Source organism: Fistularia commersonii, chromosome 17 (assembly GCF_037954325.1).
Source record: "Fistularia commersonii isolate RoL2024-O1a breed Wild chromosome 17, RoL_Fcom_v1.0, whole genome shotgun sequence".
In the NCBI taxonomy this organism is placed as follows: Eukaryota; Metazoa; Chordata; class Actinopteri; order Syngnathiformes; family Fistulariidae; genus Fistularia; species Fistularia commersonii.
The window spans coordinates 1,767,655-1,793,127 of NC_141300.1; the positions used below are offsets into that span (position 1 = coordinate 1,767,655).

Genomic DNA, 25,473 nt, shown 5'->3' on the forward strand with positions numbered 1-25,473 from the left:
GATAGCGGCGAGGAATCGCCGGGCAGCAGCAGCCGCGCATCTCCGTGCTACGCTAAGTGTTTACCCCTGTTTGCTAGCAGGTGGAGATGTTCCTGATACTACGAACGTAATGACAATACACATCTCCTGCAAGCGGCCTTGCAGATGCAGAGTGACGGAGCACAAATTCCCATCTCCCACCCAGATGGAGCGCCAGATAATTCAGGATCCCCCAAATGAACCTATAATCTCCATCCCAACCGCAGCCGAGAGCTCAGACGTATCAGGTGATGCGGGGGCGACCTCGGATCACGTGACCCCCCCCCCCCCCGCCCCGCCAGCGGCCCTCCAAATCCTCTGTGAATCAAACTACGGCATCATGTCCGGAGGCTGGGGGAAGCAATCACCTAAGTATGTTTATCCCCGCCGGCGAGCGCCCATGCTAATAAAGATGAACAATTCCAATCAGTTAATGCGGATGTGTGTTTCAGAGAGGTTTTTTTTTTTTTTTTTTAAGTTGAATGATTTCGCTTTCGGCACCGCCGCTTGCAGCGGCGGCCCCGACCCGACACCAGACCCCCCCCCTCCCCCCCTCCCCCAACAACGGGACCCAAAAGCTCTTAAAGCGCCGGATCCCGATCGATCCCGCTGTGCCTCGGCAGACAGCTGTAAACAGTGACGGGTCATCGATCGCCAATAGGAATTAACCACCAGCAAACCAGCCCCCCCACACCCAACCACCCAGGAAGATGGGGGACCCAAATTGTTTTAGAAAACCCATCCCCGCTTCCCCCGGCCTCGCCTTTTCTATCTAAAGGACCTCTAATTGGGTCTGGATTCATAAGAAGCAGCTTGTGTGCCACCCCCATTCCCAGGAGGAGGGGGGTGGCAATTAGAAATCAGTTGGGGGACAAAAACAACTAAATGTGGTCTGGGGGTGAGGAGAGGGGTGTCCTTTCAGGAGAACCAGGATTTCTCTATCAGGTAGGAGAGTCACGTTAGAAGATTTTCCACCGCACCAGAAGCTGGATTTCTAATAGAAAGTCACATTTAACCCGACGTGTTACTTAGATGGAAGTTTCCGTTCAAACTGCTGCTGGGGGGGTGGCAGGGGGTTGTCCTGCAAACATGTACGCGCCTGCAGTTTCGGCAGTGGAACTGTGCCCTCTGCAGGGCTGCAGACGAACACCCGCCGTCCGTGACCGTGACCGTGACCGGCGAGGCGAGCGGAAATGCACTGCGACTTCTTCTAACGGTGGCGTGAAAACAAGCGTGAGGAGGGAGGAAAAAACCGGTTTCCGCGCGGTTTGGAGCCCCAGCTGGCCGCCGACGCATGAGATCCGCCGCGGGAAGACGCGGCCGGGGAGTCATCGCAGTTTCACGCACGGCGCGCCGTGACAGGACGCCGCCGAGCCCTCGGCGGCATATGGTGTTTCTCTGGGCGGCCACACAAATCGTGCGTGTCCGACGGAATTGCACGGTGATGCACACACGCGTGCATGATGACACACACGCACAAATCTGCGACGCACACTCCCTCGCATCTTATTTTGAAATTGCCAAACAGGATACTGGTCTTTTACATTTTCAACTTCACCAGCTCCCAGCGGATGATCTCTCCAGAAATCGATGTTTCTGATCGGTTTCTGATCGATGAGCCACCGCCGGCTGCTTCAGGGCCCCGTACTGCAGGGGTTTACAGCGCACAGCTTACATAACCCTATGTATGCACCGTGGAGCCTGTGCCTGCAGGTTGTGCATCCTTCTCACCTTGTGTGTGTGTGTGTGTGTGTGTGTGTGTGTGTGTGTGTGTGTGTTTTCACCCCCCCATCATCAATCAACACATGGAGTAATCTACCGAGGGTCCGCGGCGGCGAGCATCAAACTGGCTGATTGATGAGGTTGTCTTAGGACAACCTTCATGGCCTTTCATTCTTCACGCTTGACTTCCTTCCCGCGGCCGCCATCTTAATCCTCGGCGGCGTGACACCGTGCCTCCACCTCGTCCTTGGCCCGACCCCGCCGCCAGGCGCCGTAGCGCGGTCCCCCTCGAGAAAACCCTCAGAGGCGACGAGGTGGGGGCAGTTAGCGCGATATTAATAGATGTGTTTTGGGCCGTGTGTGATTTTGGCTTTAGCCGTTTAATCCACGGTGGCTGATGGCGCTTATCGGCGGCCTCCTGGATAAATCATGCGGGTTTTGGATTTACGCGGGTCTGAAGCGCTCCCTTCCAGTGATTTGTCAAAGAAGGGAGACGCCGCTTCGGTCGTAAAAACTATTTCTTCCGCCCCCTCGCCCCTTCCTGTCACACAGCCGGGTTGGAACCCACCGGTGCGACCAGACCGGACACCGGCCGCCAGCGCCCGCGGTGGCCCGCCATATGTCCCGGCGGAGGAGGCGACCACGGGCCCCCAGGAGCAACATCTGCCATGCCCTGCACGGAGGGGCCCGCCGGTTCGCACACGCAACCTTCGCATGCATCACGCATGACCAGCCCCCCCCACAACCCACACGCACACACACACACACACACACACACACCTTCCTGGCACCTACAGGACAACCCTCCCATCCTTCTGACTCCTTACATAACAGAACCGTCTCACCTCCAGAAAATCACCCCCCTTCTCCAGCGCTAGCAGCGGTAAATCTCCCGCACAGCCCCTCCCCCCCAGGGTTGGGCTCCCCGGCCGTCATCACGTGAGAACCAACCCCCCCCCCCCACCGCCAACCCCACCGCCGATATGCAGATTGGATCGTTGAGCTGCAGCCTCGCTCATCGCAAATGCATCTGCAGCACTTTCCTTGAAGACTGAGCAGGGAATAAGTGCTTATGTGAGGACTTTTTTGTGTAGTGGTGGTTCAGTATGTATGTGTGTGTGTGTGTGTGTGTGTGTGTGGGGGTCTTCTCTCCAGCCTGTGAGCCAACATGGCCGACATCCTCCATCCTTTGCAGGATGCCGCGCTCCTGCCCGGCGGGTGACTGATGCCGGGTCATTAATTTAATAGCCCCTTTTCTTCGTGGCTGAGCTGCTGACACACCTGCCCACGTGCCCTGCAGCAAACGCTCCCCCGACGCACCCCAACACCCCCAACGCTCTCCACGCCACACCGAGCCGCTGAGGCTGCAGGAACGAGCTGCATCGAAAACAAATCTTTGAAGAGAAAAAAAAAAAAAGCCCAGACCGCTACGAACGCCGGCAGAAAAACAAAGAGCCACCTGAGCAGAGCTGAGCTGGAGGAGGGGAGGAGGAAGAGGAGGTGAAGAAGGAGGAGGATGAATTGGAGGAGGAGGAGGAGAAGGAGGAGATCCTGAGATGATGCTCTTCTGTTTACAGGATGAAGATCATCTGCATTTCCAGAATCACTCCATCTGACACGTGTGTGTGTTCAAACACACCGCTGCCTGCAATGGTGTGTGTGTTCTGAGAAGGTCTCCTGAGAAGAACCTACGAACCTGGACCTGCTGGAGACCCCCCCCCCCCCAAGATCAGCCAGACAGCAATCAAAAAGAAAACGATCGATTTCAACAAAGTCTTAAACCACTATTGATTACTTCACTCTGGGCCCACGTGCACACCCAAGTGCACGAGGGGGCGTGCACGTGCCCCCCCATGGAGCCCCGCGTCCACCAGGTCCGCTGCTGTGCATCAGCATCTTTTCTCTCCCGACACACACGGAACACAAGCAGGGTGTAAGGAGGACAGGAAGTGTGTGTGTGTGTGTGTGTGTGTGTGTGTGTGTGTGTGTGTGTGTGTGTGTGTGTGTGTGCGTGTGTGTGTGTGTGTGTGTGTGTGTGTGAGAGAGAGAGGTATTCTGACAGATTAAGATGAGGGGCTTCTTTTTAGGACAGTGTCAGATAATGCTCACTGTGTTTTAATAAAACCACCTGCCTCACACACTCACACTCACACTCTCACGCACGCACGCACACACACACACACACACACACACACACACACACACACACACACACACACACAGAACAAGAACAGGGAAACAGGGTTCAGTCCTGACAGCCCTGGTCTCCTCTGGAAGATCACACACCGCACCTTACAGAGCAGGGTACATGTGGGGATGTGTGTTTGTGTGTGTGTGTGTGTGCGTGTGTGTGTGTGTGTGTGTGTGTGTGTGTGTGTGTGTTTGAATGTGTGTGTGTCATTGCACTCCTGAGTTCATAGTGATATTAGAAGGTGTGTGAGAAAATGTGCGCATGCATGTACACACACACACACACACACACACACACATATGCCTATATTCATATTCACTGTGTATGAAGCAGTGATCTTCTGAAACTTCGAGACAGGATTGACCAACTTGGAAGAAGCTCCTGAGACCTCTGACTGCTGGCTTCCAGATGTTGGAGCTTCTGTTCCACCCCAGATCCTCAGAAGATCTGCTTTCATCAGCCAGTTTGTTCTCAGGACGTGGTCCTGCAGCTCCAGGTGGTTTCTGGAGGCCTTTTATTTTGAAATCCTCTCAAACCTCCAGGGCCAGAGGAGCGACCAAGAGGCAGGGCTTAAATTGTGCGAGTCGGCTGTCAATCACAAGCATTCACCCTCTCATCTACACCTTCTGCGAACATGTTTTTGGACTGAAGAACCACGAGAGAACCCGCAGGAGAGCGTGGAGCACCAAGAAACCTTCTCACCGGTTCTAATTTGAGGCCGCCGAGGTTCTCGACATTCTGGAGACATCGAGGGGTTTGGCGATGAGGCGGATGTTACTCACGTTGGAGTCCAGAAGGTCGATGCTGTCCAGGCTCTTGCTCCTGTGGATGCGGCCCTTGATGCGGCGCAGCGACGGCTTGCCCTGGACCGTGCTGGCGGAGGACGCCGCTGTGATGGAGCCGGCGGTGGGGCTGGGGTGGATCCTGGAGAAACACACACACACACACACACACACACACACACACACACACACACACACACACACACACATACAGTGTTAGAAGCGGGAAAGCCCCCCCGCCTCTCTAAAGGCCAGAGTCCCTGCTGGACAGCATGGCATTTACACTAGGCTATTATGGGATTGGATGTCACACAGACCCTATGGGGGGAGGCAATTCATCCATCCATCCATTCATCCATCCATTCTTCCATCCAACAATTCACACATCCATCTATCCATTCATGCATTCATCCTTCCGTCAATTCATGCATTCATCCATCCATTATTCCAACCATCTGTCCATCAATTCATTCATCCATCCATCCATCAATTTATGCATTCATCCATTAATTCATCCACCCATCCATCAATTTATCAATCCATCAATCTATTTATGCATCCATCAATTCATCTGTCCATCAATTCATGCATTCATCCATGCATCCATCCATCCATCCATCTGAGCACCATCCGTTTCAGATGGGTGAGGGAAACAGCTCCTGGATATTTCATCCATCCGTCCATCCATCCATCCATCCATCCATCCATCCATCCATCCATCCATCCATCCGTCTTTTGTGTGTGCTGCTGCTGCACATAGAGCAGTGAGAGCCGCAGCCAATCCCAGCTGTCACAGGGGTGAAAGGGCGGGGTTTAACCTGGATGGTCACCTGTCAATCAAACCCTCACAGACGGAGACAGCCAACCATTCACAGAGCTGAGGACAGTTCGGCCCTCATGAACCCCAGAGGAAAATGTGGAGAGAACCTTGGAGAAGCAGCTGAGGAGCAGAAGACCTCCAAGCATCTCCTCATCATGGATGTCTTCTAAAACAGCCCACGGCCACCGACCAGCAGAGGCTAAGTTATGCTAATCACCTGGAACTATCTCTTCATAAAGATGGACAACCCCTTCACAGCTTTAGCTAGGTTACCATGGCGACAGCAAGAAGAACGCCGGCCAATTACGTGGCACACAGGGTTGAGAGGCAGAGTTTTACCCCGACGGGTCAGCTGTAAGTCATATGGAGACGTTCAAGCATCCTCGTCCACACCTACTCCAGAGATCGATGGAGGAAGACAGAGAACATGGAGAACCTCTGTGATGTACTCGCACCAGAGCTTCCCATTATGGGATATCTGTGGTGTCCATGGCGACCAATAACTTACAGCGATACAATGCTCATCATCTTTCTACTCGGCCATAAAACCTGACAACCAATAATAGCGGTTCAGAGGCGCCGGCTCCTCCGAAGGCCGTTAAAGAAAACAACCTCGCTCTGAAGAACCTCGGCCCAGGAGGAGGAAGACCACTGCTGGAGACCCTGCAGAACAATGAAGAGCAGAAGCAGGAGGAGAGTCTGTTCGTCCTCTCCCTCCTCCAGGAGCAGAGCTGTGAGGAGGACCAGTGAGAGAAGGTACTCTCGGTTACTTCTCCTCCATGTGGAACACACTTCTTCATGACAGGAAGGGATGCAAGAGGTGAGCGGTTCAGGAGGAGAAAAAGAAGATCTGTCTGGAGATGGGGATCAGCGAAGTGGCTTCAAAGGGAGGAGCGCGCGCACACACACACACACACACCAGGCCTCCAGAAGCCATCACTGACAATTAGCTCCAGCAGTAACAGCTCTTGCTTGATCAGCAGGTCAATAGGAGACGCAGCCCCCTACACACACACAGACACACACACACACACACACACCTCCATCTTGGCCAAAGCTAATATCAGACTTAACAAGGAGAATCTTTGAAACACACACACACACAGACAGACACACACACACACACACACACACACACACACTGTTGGGAGTCATATCCTTCAAGAACGAGGTGGACTTGTTGTCTGAACCCTGGAGCTCCTCAACAGTGCGAGGTCTTCACGGCAGGTTAATGCTAATCTGTGTATGAGTGTGTGTGTGTGTGTGTGTGTGTGTGTGTGTGTGTGTGTGTGTGTGTGTGGGCTGTGAGGCTGGAGGCGGGAGGGAACAGCTGTTTGCAGATGACTAATCCTAATTTAGCGAGCACCCCCCCCCCCCCCCACCCATGCCGGCTACAGGCAAGCGAGGCTCCGCCGCCGCTGCTGCTAATTTTCTGTGCAAGCCGTGACATGCGCGGCGCACCAGGCGTCCGGCCGTAATCTGGGTGCCGCTCGCTGCAAGATGAGCGGCTCTGAGCGTTTGACCAGAGTGGGGATGGAATTAGCGTCCAAATTACGTAAAGATTTAAAAATAGGGGACTTAAAAACCGCACCGCAGCGGCGGTGGCGAGGGGGCACCGCCGCTTCCCGCTTTGCAGGAAAAACCACATTGGGAGCCGCTCGGAATCCGGGCAGGAGGTCACAAGCGTCCTCGGGACTGACGCTGAGGTCAAAGGTCAGATGCCTGTCCTAGCCTAGCCAGTTTGGGATTAGCGGCGCGGCGCTTCGGACCCGGTTCTGATGCCTTTCTCTCCTCAGAGGGATTAGTGCCTTAATCTGGATGCTCCACCCAGAATCACAGAAGCGGTGGGTTCACAACACACCCAGAACCTGCGGCGTGTGTGTGTGTGTGTGTGTGTGTGTGTGTGTGCGTGTGTGTGTGTACACAAGGGGGGGGGACGCCAGAGGACCTTCTCCTCGTTCAGATGTTACATAACAAAACACCAGGACTCACACACACACACACACACACACACACACACACACACACACACACACACACACACACACACACACACATATCCCCTGCTTCATGATTTCACTTGTGGCGGTTCAGGATGGACATGTGGGGGGGGGGCTACGTCTCCACGGCAACCATAGTGAAAAATGGCGTTTGTCTCTACACCACTGCTAACATCAACACACACACACACACACACACACACAAACACACACACACACACACACACACACACACACACGCTGCTCTGGAGTGTGTGTGCGTATCAGCAGCGCTATTCAATACTATAATAGTGTAATGAACAACACTTCGGCGTGCAGAACCGACCAATCACAGGCCTCGGACCCAGGACACCCCACCCACAAGCACCTGACAGTCCACTGGAGTAGGTGGGGGGTGCAGGGGTTGAAAGGGGGGGGTGCAATGACACCCCCCCCCACCCCCACCTGCACCCCCTTTCCATTCAAGACAAATGAAATTTCCAGCGAAGTCACAGCTGCTATGGAACCATCAATAATTCATCCTCTCTGCAGGGGTGGCGGCGGGGGGGCTTCTAAGGAGATCCACTTGAGGACCAACATCAAAACAAGGTCCCCACCATCTTCTCCTGAGGGGGCAGAGGATGACTAAGGAGCATAATTAGAGCAGAGGTGTCTCCTGAGATGAAATGGACTTTGAGATACTTTCAGGGTGTGTGTGTGGGGGGGGGGGACCTAAAGGAGCCCCACTTCATTAAGATGATATGGAGGTGCATGGAGGGGGGGGGCACTGTCTGAGAGCCTCATTAAGGGTCTTTGCATTGGGAGGGGATTTAATCCGGGGGTAATCTGCTTGGGCGGGCCCTAAGTAAGGGGGGTATCTCAAAATAAGGGGTGTCGAAGTAAACACAAAGCTGGCGTGTGTGTGGACACACACGGAGGAAGCTGCTGCACAGGAAGTGATTTTATGGTTGATTACAGTAGGGTGGTGGTGGTGGGGGGGGGTTATCGAGGTGGAGGGTGGGGGGGTGCATGCCGGATGATGGACAGCGGCACGCCGTGCACGCCGGCGGTCGTGCGCACACTAAGTTTGAATGAACGGAGACAAAAGACGAGGCAATGACATCATCCATTCAACTTCAGGGAAGTGAAGATGGAGGGGGGGTGGAGGAGATAGAGGTGGAGGAGATGGAGGTATGGAAGGGGGGGGTTCATGGTCGAGGTGGTTCTAACATGGTGCAGACCGGCTGCGGAGGCTCGGTGTGTGTGTGTGTGGGGGGGGGGGGGGGGGGTTATGTCTCTTTTCTCTCATCCTGCATCGCCCTCATCATCACCATCATCATCATCAGCAGCAGCATCTTGTTCATCAGCATCATCATCATCATCATCTCCACCATCACCGCGGTTCCTACTCACCACATCCTCTTCCTGGGCGGGAGGCAGTGCTCCTTGTTGGACGCGGTCACCCCCAGCGCCAGCTGCATCACCGTGATGTATTTCTGGTAGTTCACCATGGTTCCGGGTCCGATCCGGAACCGGGACCGGGACCGGAGTAGAGGGAAGGGGGTGGGGAGGGGAGGGCGCAGGTGATCGGACGGTTCTTCTTCACTCCCGGGCCGCCGCCGCCGCCACCGCCGCCGCCGCTGCGTCTTCCGCGCTCAGCGTCGCAGCGCCATTTCCAGCGCCGGAGGAGTGACGGAGGGGCGCGTCCCCGCGGAGCGCGGCGGGGGGAGGCGGCCCGCCGGGGGACATGTCTCCGCGGCGGAGGAGCTCCGGTCTTCGTCCGCTCCCGGGGGTTTGTTTTGTTTGGACGCGGTCAGGATGTGGACATGACGCCTCCTCTTCCTCCTCCTCCTCCTCCTCCTCCTCCTCCTCCTCCTCTTCTTCTTCTTCTTCTTCTTCTTCCTCCTCCTCTTCCTCCTCCTCCTCCAGCACCGCCGCCGCCGCCGCGTCCTCCGCCCGCCTCCGTCCCTCCTCTCCGGGGTCGGGGATCTTAAAAAACGCTGCAGCGTCCAGGCGTGTGTGTGTATGTGTGTGTGAGGTAGCGGAGAGAGCGAGTGTGTGTGTGTGTGTACAGTCAGTGTATTCATAGGGGAGGGGGTGGAGGGGTTGCTCAGTTGCAGCATCAGAGGATGAGCGTGAACACGTGAACCCGGAAGTGGAAACGGTGGCGGGAAATAATCCCCCAATCAGCTGCTTCCCGCTCCGCGTTCCCGCCGCGGCGGTCAAAGCTGACAGCAGATGGCTCCGTCTTCTTCCTGCAGGAGGTGTTAGAAGATTCTCAGTGTCCATGGCGAACCACAATCCTGGCTTGGAAGAGGGAACGTGAAGACCGTCGTCCAAAGATCACGGGCGTTCTGAGGTCCAGAGAAGGTCCAAGGAAGCGGCTGCTACTGGAGGGCGGCTGAGATGCTGATGAAGGTGGTGGCGTTGGTGGTGAAGGTGATGCTGGTGGTGATGTTGGTGACAGTTACAGTGAAGGTGGTGATGTTGGTGGTGGAGAATGGATTCCGCTGTCAGTGGGTTTCTGACTTGAGACGAAACATCTGAAGATCCTCACAAGGAACCTTTCACTTCTGCTCGGCCAAATAAAGATCCTGGGTTCTTTCACTGTCACACTTTGTGTGTGTGTGTGTGCAGGCATGCATCCACATACATATATGGGCATGTGTGTGTGTGTGTGAGCATGCAGCCTAATGTACTTGAGCTCATCCATGTGCAAAGACCTTCACTCTCCTCCCTCTCCCCCTCCGTCTCTCCACTGAGGACCATCAACTTGAAACAAAGATGGCCGACGGGAGCGGGATCCGTTATCTTCTTGATGAAACATCATGGCCGATGGAAGCGGGGAAATGATACCACATCTCCTCCTCCTGCTTCTCCTGGTCTTCTGGAGAAGGTTCTTGCCTGCCAGAGACGTGCACAAGCCCCCCCCCCCCCCCCCCCCCGCCTTGACTCCTCCACAGGAGGAGAATACGACTGTAGAGAAGCCGTCAGGTCACATCCGCGGCCAGTGAATCGAGAATGGTGGTGAAACGAGGAACGTGCAAAGAGGGCGAGGCTTCCGGAGCGGCGCCGCGGGGCCTTTCCACTTCACTTCCTGTCACAACTCCTTGAAACACTCACAATTACTGTCAAGAGTCAAAGTTTCACAACCACAGTAACCTTTGACCTTCAGAAGTGTCAATCAAAGTGGAGACTAACCAGCTGATCCCACGACTTTCTGACCGCCTGGAGCTCCTTCTGTGTCTAAAGAGGTAGCTCCAGTGGTTCTGCAGCCTGGCTCAGACCTCTGTGAGAGCTATACCAGGGGGTGCACCAGGTGTGTACCAGACGTGAACAAGACGTGTACTGGGGTAGTGCAAGGAGTGTTCCAGAGGTGAACAAGACATGTACTGGGGTAGTACAAGGAGTGTTCCAGAGGTGAACAAGACGTGTACTGGGGTAGTACAAGGAGTGTTCCAGAGGTGAACAAGACATGTACTGGGGTAGTACAAGGAGTGTACCAGAGGTGAACAAGACGTGTACTGGGGTAGTACAAGGAGTGTACCAGAGGTGAACAAGACGTGTACTGGGGTAGTACAAGGAGTGTACCAGGGGATACATCAGAGGATGTACTCAGGTTTTGCCAGGGAATGTACCAGGGTGTGAACCAAGTTTGTATCAGGGGATGCACCAGGGGTATACCGGGGACATACGAGGGAGTTACCATGGGTGTCCTAGGGAGCTATCAGAGGATGCACCAGGGGTTGTGCACCAGGGAGTATACCAAGGGATGTACAAGTTAGCATACTAGGGAGAGCTACCAGTAGGTGAACTAGTAGTATACAATGGTGTTATCAATGGGTGTACGAGGGAGTTGCCAGTTGTTGTACTAGAGAGTTACCAGTGGGTGTACCAGGTCATACTAGGGAGTTACCAGGGGGTGTAACAGTAGCATACCAGGGAGCTACCAGTGGGTGTACTAGCGCGTACTAGGGTGTTTTACCGGGAGGTTACCAGAGTTCCCAGTTTTTGTAAGTGTGCTTGCCTGATGCTAACGGAGAATAGTGTGTCCGTGTCCACTCATATCTTTGTTTGCGGAGACAATGCTAGCGGTATTAGCCAGAGTTAGCCCATATTGCAGTCGGATTGACAACCATCTTCTCCCCAGCGGGCAGAAAGCGCAGACGGGTTGCCGCTCACACACTTAACCAGATGTAGATGCTGAGGAGATGTCCTTCAACCCAGCACACATCGAGCAGCCTCAGAGGTGAAGTGTGCTCTCCATGTGTGAAGGTCAGGCATCACCTCAGTGATCACAGCCCCCCCCCTGCCATCTTTAAAACAATCACAATAAATCCGAGTCAGACCGTGGTACCGAGTGCGTGCAAAGAGCTGGCTCCGCCGCCTTACGGCTGGATGCAACCCGGGCTTGAAAAATGTCAGCACGCTTCCTGCTGGCGCACGGTTACCTCTGGAGAAACCTTCAGGGGAAGGATGGCGCCGCCCCCCTCGCCACCTCCCCGGTGGAAACCATAATGAGGTGCATGCACTGGAACCGGCAGCAGTGTGTCAGTGGGGGAGCGTTGAAAAGCAGCAGTGGGTCAGCGGTTGTGCTGCAGAGGAGGCCGCTGCACGAACATGCACACTCCACTGCAGCACAACCCCCCCCCCTTGCTTCTGCATCTCCACGGCGACTGCTCAGCCTGGCCAATCATTACCTCTCCGACATGTGAACTCTCCGCTCACCCCCATTTTTTCATCGGGATACGACACACTCGCACACACTGACACACACACACACACACACACACACGCGAAAAGAGGCTGAAGTACTTTTCCCCGGTAAATAGGACAGACGGCGCCGTCCTTCTTCCTGCCGTCCTTCCTCCTCCCCGCTGCCTGCTTCTGGAGCGCCAGCCTCCTCGCAGGAGACGCCGCTGGACTGCCGCCCTGAAAGCACCCGCCATCCGCTGCCCTGCCGCCGCCATGATTTATTAGTTTTGCACCAAACAAGAGGAAGTTCATGGAGAAAAGTCCTCTTCACGTGAATGCACTGCGCCAAGATGAACACACACACACACACACACACACACACACACACACGCGCGCACACACGGGCGGACTGTCGCAGTGCATTTTCTCCATGTGCTGTGAGGTGAGTCATCGGCACGGAGAAGCTTCGGCTAATCTCTCCTCCTCCTCCTCCTTGACCTGCCGTTTTCTCCACTTATGGACGGAGCCACGTTGACTTACATCACCGCCGCGGCCTCGTGTCGACATATAAGGCCACACACACACACACACACACTCGCGATGGGAGTAATAATTCTATCAGGCTTTTTGTTTCTCCTCCTCAGGAATGGTTCTGGTTGTGGTTCCAGCAGGGTTCACCACCACCCCCGGTCATTTTCTTGGGAGTCGGCAGGACGAGCAGCAGAGATGCAGGAAGGGGGCGGAAGAGGAGGGAGGAAGGGTTCAGGGTTTGTTGGGGGGGACGGGGGGGGGGGGGGGCAACTGTGAAGACTCTGGGACTCCAGGCAGCGTCTGTCCTACTTCCCCTGACGCTGAATAAACACATTATCTTCTCCGCACACATGCAGTCAAGCTCATCTGCCTGGGCTCTGGCTGTGTAAGCGTGTGATAACAGGTGAACGCGGCTAATTTAAGGGAACGTCTAAGACCATCCCCCTCCCGGAGCTCTGCTGAGCGTCTGAGGACCATCGAGCACGCCTGCACTTCTTCACGTAAACTCCCCGTCACCGAATCACAAATATGTGGACTTACGTCGCCTTGCTAGCAGCCGCTGTCCCCTGTGATGCATCCGTGACCATTCTTGCTGTATGTGTCGTATGTGTTGGTGTGTTCACATGGCAGCCTGATCTTGTGTGTGTGTGTGTGTGTGTGTGTGTGTGTGTGTCGCGCTCAGGGCCAGACCACTGGGATAGCTGTCTCCATGCTGACTTAGCTGTCATACACTAAAGAGGCCTCCTTAACGGTCTAGGGAGCACATCAGCTCGCCTGTCCAGTCACTTCTGGCACCGCAACCAAGCGAACCTCCACCCAGGCCACACACACACACACACACGCTGCTTCAGCTGGGCCCGGGCTGTTCTCCAGGGGTATGCACGCACACACACACACACACACACACCCAGAAAGACACCATCACTCATTCATGACGCATTGGCGCCAGGGGGAAGGCGGACGCTCGCTCACGCTCCGCGTATCACGTGCCTCCTCTTCCTCCTCCTCCACCTTCTCCTCGGTGAACACATAAGTGTTGTATTCCAGCAGACTCCCCCTCTGCTGCCACCAGCAGAACATAGAAGTCCATGCACGGCGGATCGTCTTCTACCGGGCTTCGTGAGATCTGCTGACCACATTTGCACCCGACAGTCCGGAGGAGGACTGAAGAAGAAGTGTTGTGCAGTGATCATGGTGTCATTTTAGATCAGGTCCTTCAAGAACGTCTGAGGAACTCAGACTTCCAGCAGGAACACCTGCTTACTGCAGAAACTCAAACTTGCTTTAAAAACACCAACTTCCTGAAGAAACACGGAGTCTCTGCAAAAACAGAGACTTCCGCACGAGCTTCTACTTCCTGTAGGAAGATCCATTTCCTGTAGGAACCTGGAGCTCCTTTAGGAACATGGACTTCCTTTAGAAACTTCTACTTCCTGCAGGAACAAATACTTCCTGAAGGAACATCAACTTCCTGTAGGAACATCTACTTCCTGCAGAAACTCAAACTTGCTTTAGAAACACCAACTTTCTGAAGAAACACGGAGTCTCTGCAAAAACAGAGACTTCCGCACGAGCTTCTACTTCCTGTAGGAAGATCTATTTCCTGTAGGAACCTGGAGCTCCTTTAGGAACATGGACTTCCTTTAGAAACATCTACTTCCTGCAGGAACAAATACTTCCTGCAGGAACATCGACTTCCTGCAGAAACTCAAATTTGCTTTAGAAACATCAACTTCCTGAAGAAACACTGACTTCCTGCAGGAGTTTCTACTTCCCGTAGGAGCACCGACTTCCTGCAGAAACTCAAACTTCTTCCACAACCATCTACTTCCTGCCGGATCCAGACCTGAGAAGTCTGCGACCCCCCTGGGGATCTTATCTATTTTTCGCCGCCCCCACGTTTAGAGGCGATAATGAAGTGCAGCAGAACAAGAGTGTGAGATGAAGGTCATCAGACCACACACACACACACACACACACACACATGCACGCACACATAGCCATTGTCTTACCTGGAGTCAAACAGGGGGTCGGTGTAGACGGGTGGGGGTGCCTGGGGGGGCTCCGCCGGGCTATTGGGGGGCGCCGGTACCCCCCCTTTCTTGCCCCGCCCCGCGGCGCCATCTGTGGAAGCAGAGTGAGAGAATCAGCCTGGACGTCGGGAAGTGGGGCCCACTGCTCCCGCAGGCGGCCCCCTCCAGACCATCTGCTCCAGGAGGCATCTGAGGAGCGTCCAGGCTGGATAATCCCCTCAGCCGCCCGCTTTAAGAGGCTATTTTTTGCCAGCTCTTCGTCTGCGACGCCGGCTTAGCCCTCCGCCGCCACCCTGCCCTCCAGGAGCGCTTCTACAAGAACCCAGAACCTCCATGTTTGGTGGTGATGGTGTGTGTGTGTGTGTGTACCTTCTCCATCCAGCAGAAAGCAGGTGAGCAGGTGGGGGCACACCTCTTCCAGGACGGAGCAGAAGGAGCAGAAGGCGGCCGGGCCTTTGGACGACAGATGGTCCAGGAACACCTCCGCCCGCTTGCTGCTGGACTCCTGGCCCACGATCTCCTTGTACTCGCCGAGGGAGAAGACCTTGTCGTAGACCAGATAGGGCAGCACGCTGTTGACGTCCAGCTCGTCCAGGAGCCGCTGCCGGTGCTGCTTGAGGATCCTGGCCGCCCATCTCCTCTTGGTCCTGGCGCAGGTTCTCCTGCCGAGGCGTTGCTGCTGCTGCTGCTGTTGATGCTGCTGCTGCTTCTGCCGCCGCACGAACCACCTCTTGGTGCCGCTGCCAAACATCTTGGCGCCGAGGAGGCCCGCTAGAACTTCCCGCGCCGCCCTGTCAGCGCGGAGCCCGAGGGAATGGAGGCGCATGCTTCACGCCGGCCCGGCCCGCCGGACGCATGTTTCCTGGAGCTCGGCCTTGTTGTGGTGTGAGCTTCCTATCTGGGGCGGGAGGAGACAATCTGCAGGGGCCGGTTCTTCTCGGGGTATTTACCCGGGCTAAGAAGATTAGCGGCCTCTTAAATACCCCGGGCAAACGGCTCACCTCTCTGCAGACACCGCAGACATCCTTCCTGGAGGAGACATCTCTTCCATGAAGACGTCGTCGTCGACGAGGAGGTGGTGGTACCTCAACCCTGGAGGCCCCTCTGCACACCAGGAGAAGCTTGATGGAGAACAATATGGTGGGCTTGCATGGGGGAACCCACCCCAACCCCCACCACCAGCCCTTTTTGTCTCCTGGTCAATGTGACACCTCCTTCCAGCAGCAGCAGGACCTTCTGTCACGTGCACTGACCCACGTTGGGGAAGATATTAGCATACGCGGGAAGGAGCGAGGGCGTTTTGATTCGAGGGGGGGGGATCTGTACGTTTGTGAAGCCCCGCAGATCCGAGCGACCTTGAGGAACGTCAGCTGCTGAGTGGAGGGGGAGCGGAGAATGTCCCAGGTTCCACCACAGGAGGGCGCCGTTCCAGTCCAGACACTCGTTCAGCAAGCATGTTCACTGTCCTCCACTGTCCTGGTCCTCTGGTGACCTCTCTCAAGGAGGTGTGGCTCTACCCGAACATGCCCGGGGTTCTCTCCATGGTCTCCTGCATGGCATCTCTCAATCATCATTAAAACGTGATTCAATCAAGAAGTGACGCACTGGGGTGTTCAATTGTCTGACTTTGTTATTACACTCTTATCACACTGTTATTACACTGTTATTACACTATTACAAAACTATTTTGCTGTTATTATGGTTGTGGTTGAACCAAAGGTTCCCCCCACAGGTTAGGAGTCATCAGCTGGATGCAGAAAAGTCATGGTTTAATTGAGACGATTGACGCCTGCTGGACCACTGACCTTCACCCGAAAGGTTACCAGCGTGGACCAGCGTGCACGGCGGTGCCGCAGCTCCACGTTAACGCTCCGATCGCAGCACCGCACCTGCCATGTCCTGCAGAGGACGAAACACCGCCGTTCTCCAAACGTTCTCCAAAGGTTCTACAAACGTTCTACAAACGTTCTCCCACATTCTTCTTCCAGCCTCTATCTTTTGCTCAACAAGGACTTTTGGCTGCACATTGGTTATAAATATGTTATTACAGTGTTCTACAGTGTGTGTGTGTGTGTGTGTGTGTGTGTGTTTGATCACTCGACACGCTGATCAGGTTTCAAGGTTTGGGTTTTATTCATTGGTTCCTTTTCTCAGAGGACCATCTCCCACCACTAGGAACGTTCTCTGACGAGATCAAGCCTGGCCAACCTGCGACTCCCAAGCCACGTGCAGCTGTTACGTTCATGTCGATTTTTGTGTTTGCGTGTGTTTTTTTTGCTGTGCGCGGAGAACGCTGGCAGTAAAAAACACGCAAACGCAGAATTCGACATGAACGTAACAGCTGCACGTGGCTTGGGAGTCGCAGGTTGGCCAGGCCTGGACGAGATGTTCCACACGTAGACCAGATCATTGATCACTTGGAATCGATTTGTTTATCCATGAAGGCTCGTGGGGGCGGGGCTAAACCTGGGCAGGTCAGCTGTCAATCGTCCAAACCCCCTGCCAGAGCGTGATGGTGTCTCTTTAACGCCCACCCTGGATCTCCTCTCAGAAGTTCTCGTAGTGGTGCACGAAGCGGGCCAGGTCCCTCTTGTTGATCTGCTGGCAGGCCTTCTCCACATTCTTGGTCAGCCCAGGAGGTCCACAGCTGAAGACGCCGACTTTCGCCACCTGCAGGGGGACAAAGGCGGACGTGAGGACGAGGCGGAGAACGTCGATAGACGGAGTACTTCGGCCGGAGGACCGACCTCGGGGTGGACCTCCTGCAGGGAGCTGAAGAAGGAGAGGAACGGCGGGCGGCCAAAGTGCGTGACAGAGCGCAGGCCGGTGAAGAGGCTGCGGTTCCGCACCTTCTGGAAGTGGCGCTCGCACACGTACTGCAACCGGAGACACCATCTCAGAAGATCAAGGAACTCCACGCTCGCGTCGCGATTCCACCGCCTCCTGCTCACCAGCATGGTGGTGCGGAGGTCGAACTTCTCCGCCACCTGAGTGATGTAGGTGTGGACGGACACCAGCTCCAGGGCGTCCATCTCCTCCACCTCCCTGATGACGTCTGACACCCACTCGAACTGCCGCTGCGTCCTGGTCACCCAGATGAAGTACACCTGCGGGGAGCAAAGAGGGAGAAGGTCAGCGACCTCCACGGGGGCGGAGCCGCAGAACCGGACCGCCCTCCACCTTCTCGCACTGGATCTTGGACCGGATGGACGACTTGAAGGCCAGGTCTTTGAGGATGGACACGAAGGGGGTGACGCCGATGCCGCCGCCCACCAGAACCGACACCTGGAAGTCTATCCACTCCTGGTGACCCTCACCGAACGGACCGTCCAGGGACAACTGGGGGGGATCGGAGAAGACGTCGTCAGAACCAGGAGCTGGAGGAGAACCCGCACCCGAACGGGAAGGCGGAGGTGAGGAGAACGAGCGCGCCCTGCCTTGGGGAAGGACCCGAGCCCCGGGAGGTCCTCCTGGGAGAAGAGCCGGCGGAGCCGGCCCGTCCACGGCCCCACGGCCCGGACGTGAAGGCTCAGGTTCTCCTCGTGAGGAGCAGACGTCAGCGTGAAGGGGTGGTACTCGTCCACGCCCAACTTCAGGCACGACACCCTCACCCACTGACCGGAACGGTACACGAAGCCCGGAGGCTTCTTGAACTCCAGATACGTCACGCCTGCAGAAAGGCACACACGCATCTGGCTCGAGTGAAGCCGATGGAGCCGCGAGGAACCGAGGAGCGCCCCGCGCACCTGAAGGCAGCAGCTCGGCCCGAAGCACGGGGATCTCCGCCTTCTTCCGGCTCAGGCTGATGAGTTTGTCCAGCAGGAAGAGGAGCGCCGGCGGGATGAGGAAGATGTGGAAGCTGGGCTCCTGGAGCAGAGCGGAGCTACCGTGGACGATCATCTTCCGCGTCGAGAAGAAGAGCAGGTTTTTTTTTTTTGCGGGGCGTTAAGAAGCGGCGCACATCCGAATAGCACTCACCAGAAGGTACACGACCACGAAGAGGTAGTGCGAGATCCAGAACCCGCGGAAGCTGATGCGGCGGAAACGGCGGGAGGCGAAGACGTACATGAAGGCAAAGGTGAGCAGGAGCAAGATGCCGGTCACGCCTGGAGATCCAGAACCGTCGAGTACGATGAGAGGAACCCGCGTTTGACCTGCTCGGAGCCGACCTACTGTACCTGGGACGGTTCGGAAGAACCACCAGGACCATCTCAGAGGAAGCTCGGAGCTGCGGAGAAGACGAGACGTCGGGTTCGAGGGGCGCAACGAGGAACCGAAAGACGGAGCGCGGCGACCTCACCCGTTGTTGTCCAGGAGGTCAGGGAAGAGGCAGGACAGGATGCTGAGGTCGCTGACGGAGAAGATGTAGATGTTGACCACGTGGCCCAGGCTGTGGACCACTGGAGATCACACAGAGGTCTCACTGACACACCGAACACGCCGGAAGCCGCCCGATTGAACGGCGTCTCCACCCACCCGCCAGGACCACGGCGGTCACGGCCATGGAGCGGTGGAGGTCCACGGCGGCGTCGAAGGGCACGTATCTGTTGAGGAAGGTCTCGCGGCAGGCGGTGATGAGGTTCCGGCAGACCGTCAGGAGAAGACACGGGAACAGGAAGGAGACGGCGGCCGCCGAGCTGCGGGACACGATGACGCCCACCGCCGAGGTGCCGGGGACGCCGGAGGACGTCGCGTGAAGACCATAGTCTGGAAGAAGCTCACATCGCATCAGGAGGTCCTCCCAGAGGAGAACGGCACCTTCTGACCGGCACTCACGGTAGCTCCTCTCCAGCGCCAGGCCAGCTGTGACGCCGTACACCGCCATCAAGCAGACCGCCTGCCGACGGTAGTTCTCCACAAATCGCTTTAGCTGCTGGACTTTCTGCCGCAACGGGTTCCTCACGTAGCGGACGCGTCTGGGCTTCACGTAGACACGCGGCGTCCTGGCGCCTGACCTGAAGGAGGAGGTGCTGTGAAGGTCTGAGGGTCGCGTGGCCGCGCCTCCTGCTCCTGGATCAGGAAGACCTCCTCGGTCTCCACGGGTTGCATCACAGCAAACCCCGGCATCCAGAACAACAGTGATGTACCAGAGGCCCCGGGGCCTGAAAGCATCTCCCGAAACCATCTCCTGGACCCATTCCGAACCCCTCGGAGACAACTCACCTCCTCCTCCTACGTGGCTCCTGCCCATCCGCCTTGGTTCTGCCGAGAAGAGAAGGACCATCATGACCTTGGCCTCCTGTGGATGACGCTACCGTCTCTCACCTGCCGGCCGGGCCCATGAAGGACACCCTGTGCTCTCCACCCGGACGCTTCTTCTGGTGTTTCTCCATCCCTGCAGGAGGTACACGAGCGACGTCAGAGAGGGTGAGGAGACTGAGGAGGAGGAGGAGGACCAACCTCTCCTCACCTCTGAGGGTGAGCCGCGCCGACTGCAGCTCCTTCTCGTGGTCTCGCAGGAGGAGGTGGAAGTCCTCCCAGGTGATCTTCTCCTTGTGGTGGAAGCCGGCGGCCTGCAGCATGGCGCCGATAGCGTCCTCGGCCCGGCTCTTGGACAGAGCGCCGTTGGAGATTTCGATGAAAGACCTGGAGGAGATCGGAGCGGTCGCCGAGGTCCACGGAAGCCCTGACGGCACCGTCGCGAGAAGAAGAGACGATCGAACCTCAGCATCCTGGAGAATTCCTCTCTGGTCAGAAAGCCGGTTCCGCCCACGTCGTTCATGGAGAACATCATCTTGGACTTTTCCTCAGAGGAACCTGAGGAACCCAGTTGTATTTATTGGTTTCCAGCGACACACCGTGAAGCCCCTTGGTGGAACATGGCGAGTCCATCAAACCCCTCGCTTTGCTTCGGAGACCTCATCTTCACCTTTCATGAACACGACCATCACGTCCAGGAACTCCTGGAAGGACAGGAAGCCGTTGCCATCCTTGTCCGCGAGCGTGAACATGGAGTTGACGAAGAGCGAGTCTGGCCGGAGGCCCAGGACCTCGGCGAACTCGGCGGTGGTCAGCTCGCAGTCCAGAACCTCCCGGGCTCTCCTGCTGGAGACATCGCTCACATCTCCAGCGTCCTGCTTCTCAATTTCCAGGAGCTTAGGAAGAGCGGCAACGTCAGCCACGCCCACGGCACAGGTCAACAGCAGGAACCACCGCGGTGTGAGGAGAAGGTGTCGGGATAGACGGAGGAGGTTTTTGATCGGTGAGGCGGAGGAGACGTCGGGCAGCTTGGAGAAGATGATGGGCAGGGCGGAGGGGGTGGTCTTTACCTTGGAGAACGCACGTCGGATGAAGGTCTCCACGACGTGAGCTCTCCGTTCCTGGGTCAGAGCGTCCTTCAGCAGCTCCTTCTCCGTCAGCTCCTTCAGCCTGGCCTCCAGCTCCACCTCCTGGAGCAGGAGGCGCACAAAAGAACTGCGCTGGCTCTCGTCACCGAAGAACACCACCTGGATTTGCAAGGAGACGGCCAGGAGAAGGTCAAAGGGTCAGGTGGCCGATGACATCCAGAGGTACCTCCTGGAGGTGTGGAGCAGATCCGGGTTTCCGGGTCACCTACTGGCTCAGCGACTCACCAGGTCATACTCCCTGGGGACCCGGAGCAGGAGGACTCTACCGTGCCGGTCACTGGACAGGCGAAGGTCCAGGAAGTCCTCTTTGGCCAGATTGAGGCGGCGGAGAGAAGGTCCCGAGGAGGAGGCGTCAAAGACCCGCAGCCGCTTCTTCTCATCCACCTCCAGGGTGACGGGACGCAGAGGCTTGTCATGACCCCGCCACTCCTGGGCTGGGGTGGGAAGGTCACACGTTACCTCCGCCCCCCCCCAGATGGTTCATCTCCACCACCATCCTACCTGGCACTCCAACCGGAGGCTCCTTCTCCGTCCCATCGGCAGCTTCTCCGCTCCTCCGGAGCTCCTCGTAGCGATGCTTGCGGAGCAACGCCATCATGCAGGCCGACAGGAAGCCCACTGGGGAGGAGGGGGAGGGGTCACGACGGGGTCGGCGGCGCCGAGGAGGAAGAGGTGACGAGAAGGATACGGACCTACAGGCAGGAGGAGGAGGACCGCCATGAAGGTCAGGAACCCCGATGTGCTCCCGTCAAAGTAGTGCAGGCGGGTGGCGTTGGTGCAGGGGCGGAGCTCCGGCGGCGCCAGCTGGCCCGGCTGAGGACACGGGTCGCCGTCCAGCCAGAAGAAGACGTCCCTCTGTAAGTCGGACGCCTCGGCGCCGGTCACCGCCGCCAGCACGTCGTGGAAGGCGGTGTTCCTGATGGACCGGATCTCCTCGTCCGAGAACATCCTGGACCAGAAGCCTGGAGTATTGGTGCCCGTGGGACCTGCCATGATGGCTGACGGCGGCGGCGGGACTCACCCGTTCTGTCTGTTCTCGAACCAGAAGCGGTCGCCGTCTCTGATGCGGCGGAACTGGTCCAGGATGATGGTGGAGAAGACCGGGCCGGGCCCGTCCAGGGCCTCCAGGAGGCCCCCGGGGAAGAGCTCCAGCTTGGAGACGTCCCCACCGTACAGCTCCGCCACCCTGCGGAGCAGCTGCGCACATACGTGCACGGGTCAGGCTTCGCCCGACCTGACCTCCAGGCTCCACCGCCGGCGTCGGGAGGTCCTACCCGCGGGTCGCTGCGGTTCAGGGAAGGACTGAGCTCCTCGAAGGTCCTCACAGGAGGAAGGTCCAGAGCCTCGCGGACCTCGGTGTAGCCACGGAGGCCGAAGTCCCGCCCCCTCTGGACCGTCAGCGCCACCAGGTCCGAGCGGCTGAACCTCAGAGGCCCGTACATGAAGTCTGTGGGAACGCAGAAGTGTGTGTGTGTGTGAGTGCGTGTGTGTATATGTGCCTGTGTAAGAAGATGGAGGACCAAACACACCTCTCAGGTCCTCCACGACCACATGGTCTTCTCTCTCCGCCACCTGGGAGGCCATGCCCAGCAGGAGGTCGTCCACGTCCCTGCCCGTCTTCACGTTGGTTTCCTGGAGAGAAAAAGTGTCCCTTCAGAAGCTCCATGGAGATGAGAGGTTTACGGGATGTCTTGGAGGATAACGAAAGCGGCCAATCAGGATGGAGATGTACGCGGCCGCCGTACCCGACGCTTCCAGAAGCTGTTGCAGAGACGCATCGCCGGGGAGAAGCCGCCGTCGCCGTCAACGACCGTTCGGAAATGGCAGGTTCTGTTTCTGCGGGAGAGAGGAGGAGCGGGAGGAACCTTCACCTGGACCCCAGGAGACTCCTCCAGCTCCGTCAGAAGGTTCTAAGGAGATCAGGCAGTACCTCATGTAAACACCTGGGGGCGCCATCGTGATGCCGAACCTGATGGCGGCGGCCTGGAACTCGGGGGAGATCCCCGGGTCCACGAACTTCTGGTACCCTGTGGAGATGGGAGCGGAGACCACAGGAGGACAAAGAGGTCAGCGTCACGGAGGCAGCCAGGGATGAAGACCGCGGGCCCGGAGCCTCCATCGTCTGCCCACTCAGCAGAAGGTGCCACTCAAGGCGGTGCATTCGCTGAATCAGCACGTTCCTCCAGACAAACAGCGTCACAGCAGACCACGGCTCGTGGTCAGCGGAGCTTCACCCGCAGACTGAGCTCACCTGCGTACGGCGGGAGGCCTCGGTCTCCAAGGAACCCTGGAAGCCACTCGTACAGGGCAATGTTCTGGGTTTGCAGATGAAGAACATCAGTGAGCCGCACTTGAAGGACACAGCGATCACCTGCCCGTCCATCTAAAGACCATCTCCTAGACATATTCGCGGATAAACTTCGTGGCTCCAGGTGAAGCACAGAGAAGATCCGGGTGAGATGTTGCCTTCAACCGTTGGAGAAAGGGTTGAAGGCTCACCTGAAACGTGGCCACCACCGTCCTCCTGGCGTTCTGGAACAGCCTGTTGTCCGACCAGGCCGGGTTCTCCGCCTGCAGCTTGGAAGCCACGTGGTTGTGGTAGCGGAACCAGACGATCCCCTCAGCGGCCGTGAAGATGTTTTCATTTGCCCAGGCATTTCCCAACTCTGGAGACCAGAAGATGGGAGAACTTACATGGGCTTCGACCGCAAAGAGCCAGAACATAATTGGGCTGTTTGTTTTCACAGACATGACAACAGAATGGAGACAAAAGAAGAAGAAGAGCCTCCAGCCTGGAGACCAGACAACAACAACCCCCCCCCCCCCCCCCCAGGCAGCTTCCTGCGCCACCGCAGGCGAGGTAGAACATCTGCAGAGGCTCAGAAGACGCGTTCTCACCGTAGAGTCCTTGAGGCCCTCTGTCCCCTGTGGAGGGGTCTGCTGGGCTCCACATGGGGGTCCGGCCCGTCCCCCGTCTCGGCATGTTCCACTCGGACCCGGCCTCCAGCCGGCCCCCTGAGAAGCTCCTCAGCGAGTCGGACCAGGAGGCGGAGGGGCCGTAGATGGAGCTGCCGTCTATCCATGCCGTCACCAGGTTCACCTGAGGAGCACGGAGAACCTGAAGAACCTGCCCGGAGAGGCGGGGTCCTTGCGGGAGCGGGGTCCCACCTGTGTGCGGGGGTTGCTGGGGCTCTGGCCAGACGCCCTGTCCCACGGACCCCTCTGGAAGGGCAGCCGGACCCCCCCGCTGCCCCACGGGTCGAAGGAAGGGTCTCCCTTGGGGACGGAGATGTGGAGGAACTCGGGGGGACAGCCGGGGGCCCGAGAATCCGTCACTTCAAACATCACGTGGTACCCTGGAGAAGGAGGAGGAGCTGGGACCTCAGAAACCCTGAACATGAGCCTGCATGAGATTGAGGGGAACCTTACAGGAGCTTGCAGAACTTCTGTAGGACCCTTTATAGATCCACGGACCGGTACTGCTCCGTGGATCGATCGGTGTCGTGCCGCACAAGAAATAATCAATTACTTCCATTGGATTTATTATCTGAATCTGAACAATCTTGATTTTGAAAAACATTTTATATTGAAAAATGAACGGAACTCTGGGCTTCATCTCGGTCACTTGAGCGCCAAAAATGTAACCCACAAGCGAGCAAAATGAGTAAAAAACAGACGTCAGATGGAAAGTTTCTTTTCAAAAGGGAAAAGGTGGACGCACACAGTGGATTCATGTTATTGTCGCAACATAAACAATCTGCACCCCCGCCCTCCCGGGTCTGCATAAAATTGTCGAGCATTGATCGTCTGCGGTGATAAAGGTAGGGAACCACTGCTCTATATGACCCTCTGCAGAACCTCTGTAGGACCCACTGCAGGAAATTTGTGGCACTCGACGTAGGATCCCCTGTAGAACCCTCTGCAGGACTCGCTGCAACCCGAAATAGGACCCTCTGTGGAACATGCATCAGAGACCCCCATAGGATTCTCTGTGGAACCCTCTACACTTTTGGATTTAGAACCCCTTCTGCAGAGGAACTCCCTGCAGAACCCTCTATAATAACTATCGGCAGGACCCTGTAGAACTCTGTTTAGGAACTCTGCAGAAACCTCCATCAGACTCTCTGCAGAGCCTCTGAGGGACTCTCTGAAGGAAATCTATGGAACCCTCAATTGAACCATCTGAAGAACCCTTTCTACAGTGTAGAGTCTACCCTGTAGAGTGTAGAACCCTTTCTGCAGTGGGTTTTGCAGAATCTACAGAATTCTCTATAGGACCCTCTGTAGGACCCTCTACAGGACCTTCCGTAGAACATCTGTGGAAACCTCGATATGACCCTCTGCAGAACTTTCTC

At 56.7% G+C, this 25,473-nt stretch overlaps 2 protein-coding genes across 12 annotated transcripts in view; both read right to left on the reverse strand.

The window, feature by feature from the left end:
* tjp1b (tight junction protein 1b) overlaps positions 1–15,692 on the reverse strand; it is a 49,791-nt gene extending 34,099 nt beyond the window's left edge. For 10 of the 11 annotated variants that reach the window (XM_086162826.1, XM_086162821.1, XM_086162819.1 and 7 more), the window contains exons 1-3: positions 15,141–15,692; positions 14,751–14,862; positions 4,714–4,855 (exon numbers count right to left, since the gene is read on the reverse strand). In XM_086162826.1, the coding sequence (XP_086018952.1) occupies positions 4,714–4,855; positions 14,751–14,862; positions 15,141–15,597 (711 nt within the window). In that variant the 5' untranslated portion in view covers positions 15,598–15,692. Of the gene's footprint in view, positions 1–4,713; positions 4,856–8,925; positions 9,043–14,750; positions 14,863–15,140 lie in introns of those variants that run through there. The other variant, XM_086162828.1, reaches the window with a different exon arrangement.
* A 1,616-nt stretch (positions 15,693–17,308) lies between these two features.
* duox (dual oxidase) lies at positions 17,309–24,116 on the reverse strand. Its single transcript, XM_086163465.1, is given in 28 exon segments — positions 17,309–17,441; positions 17,519–17,647; positions 17,723–17,878; positions 17,952–18,110; positions 18,209–18,441; positions 18,518–18,671; positions 18,750–18,877; positions 18,950–18,999; positions 19,072–19,171; positions 19,248–19,478; positions 19,548–19,726; positions 19,935–19,966; positions 20,027–20,106; positions 20,182–20,357; positions 20,435–20,528; positions 20,641–20,866; positions 21,041–21,217; positions 21,344–21,552; positions 21,620–21,736; positions 21,811–22,067; positions 22,140–22,315; positions 22,393–22,565; positions 22,648–22,750; positions 22,864–22,954; positions 23,049–23,145; positions 23,370–23,433; positions 23,618–23,784; positions 24,017–24,116. Coding segments are annotated over 28 exon segments (3,966 nt in total). The 5' UTR covers positions 24,102–24,116; the 3' UTR covers positions 17,309–17,318.
* Positions 24,117–25,473: the final 1,357 nt, after the last annotated feature.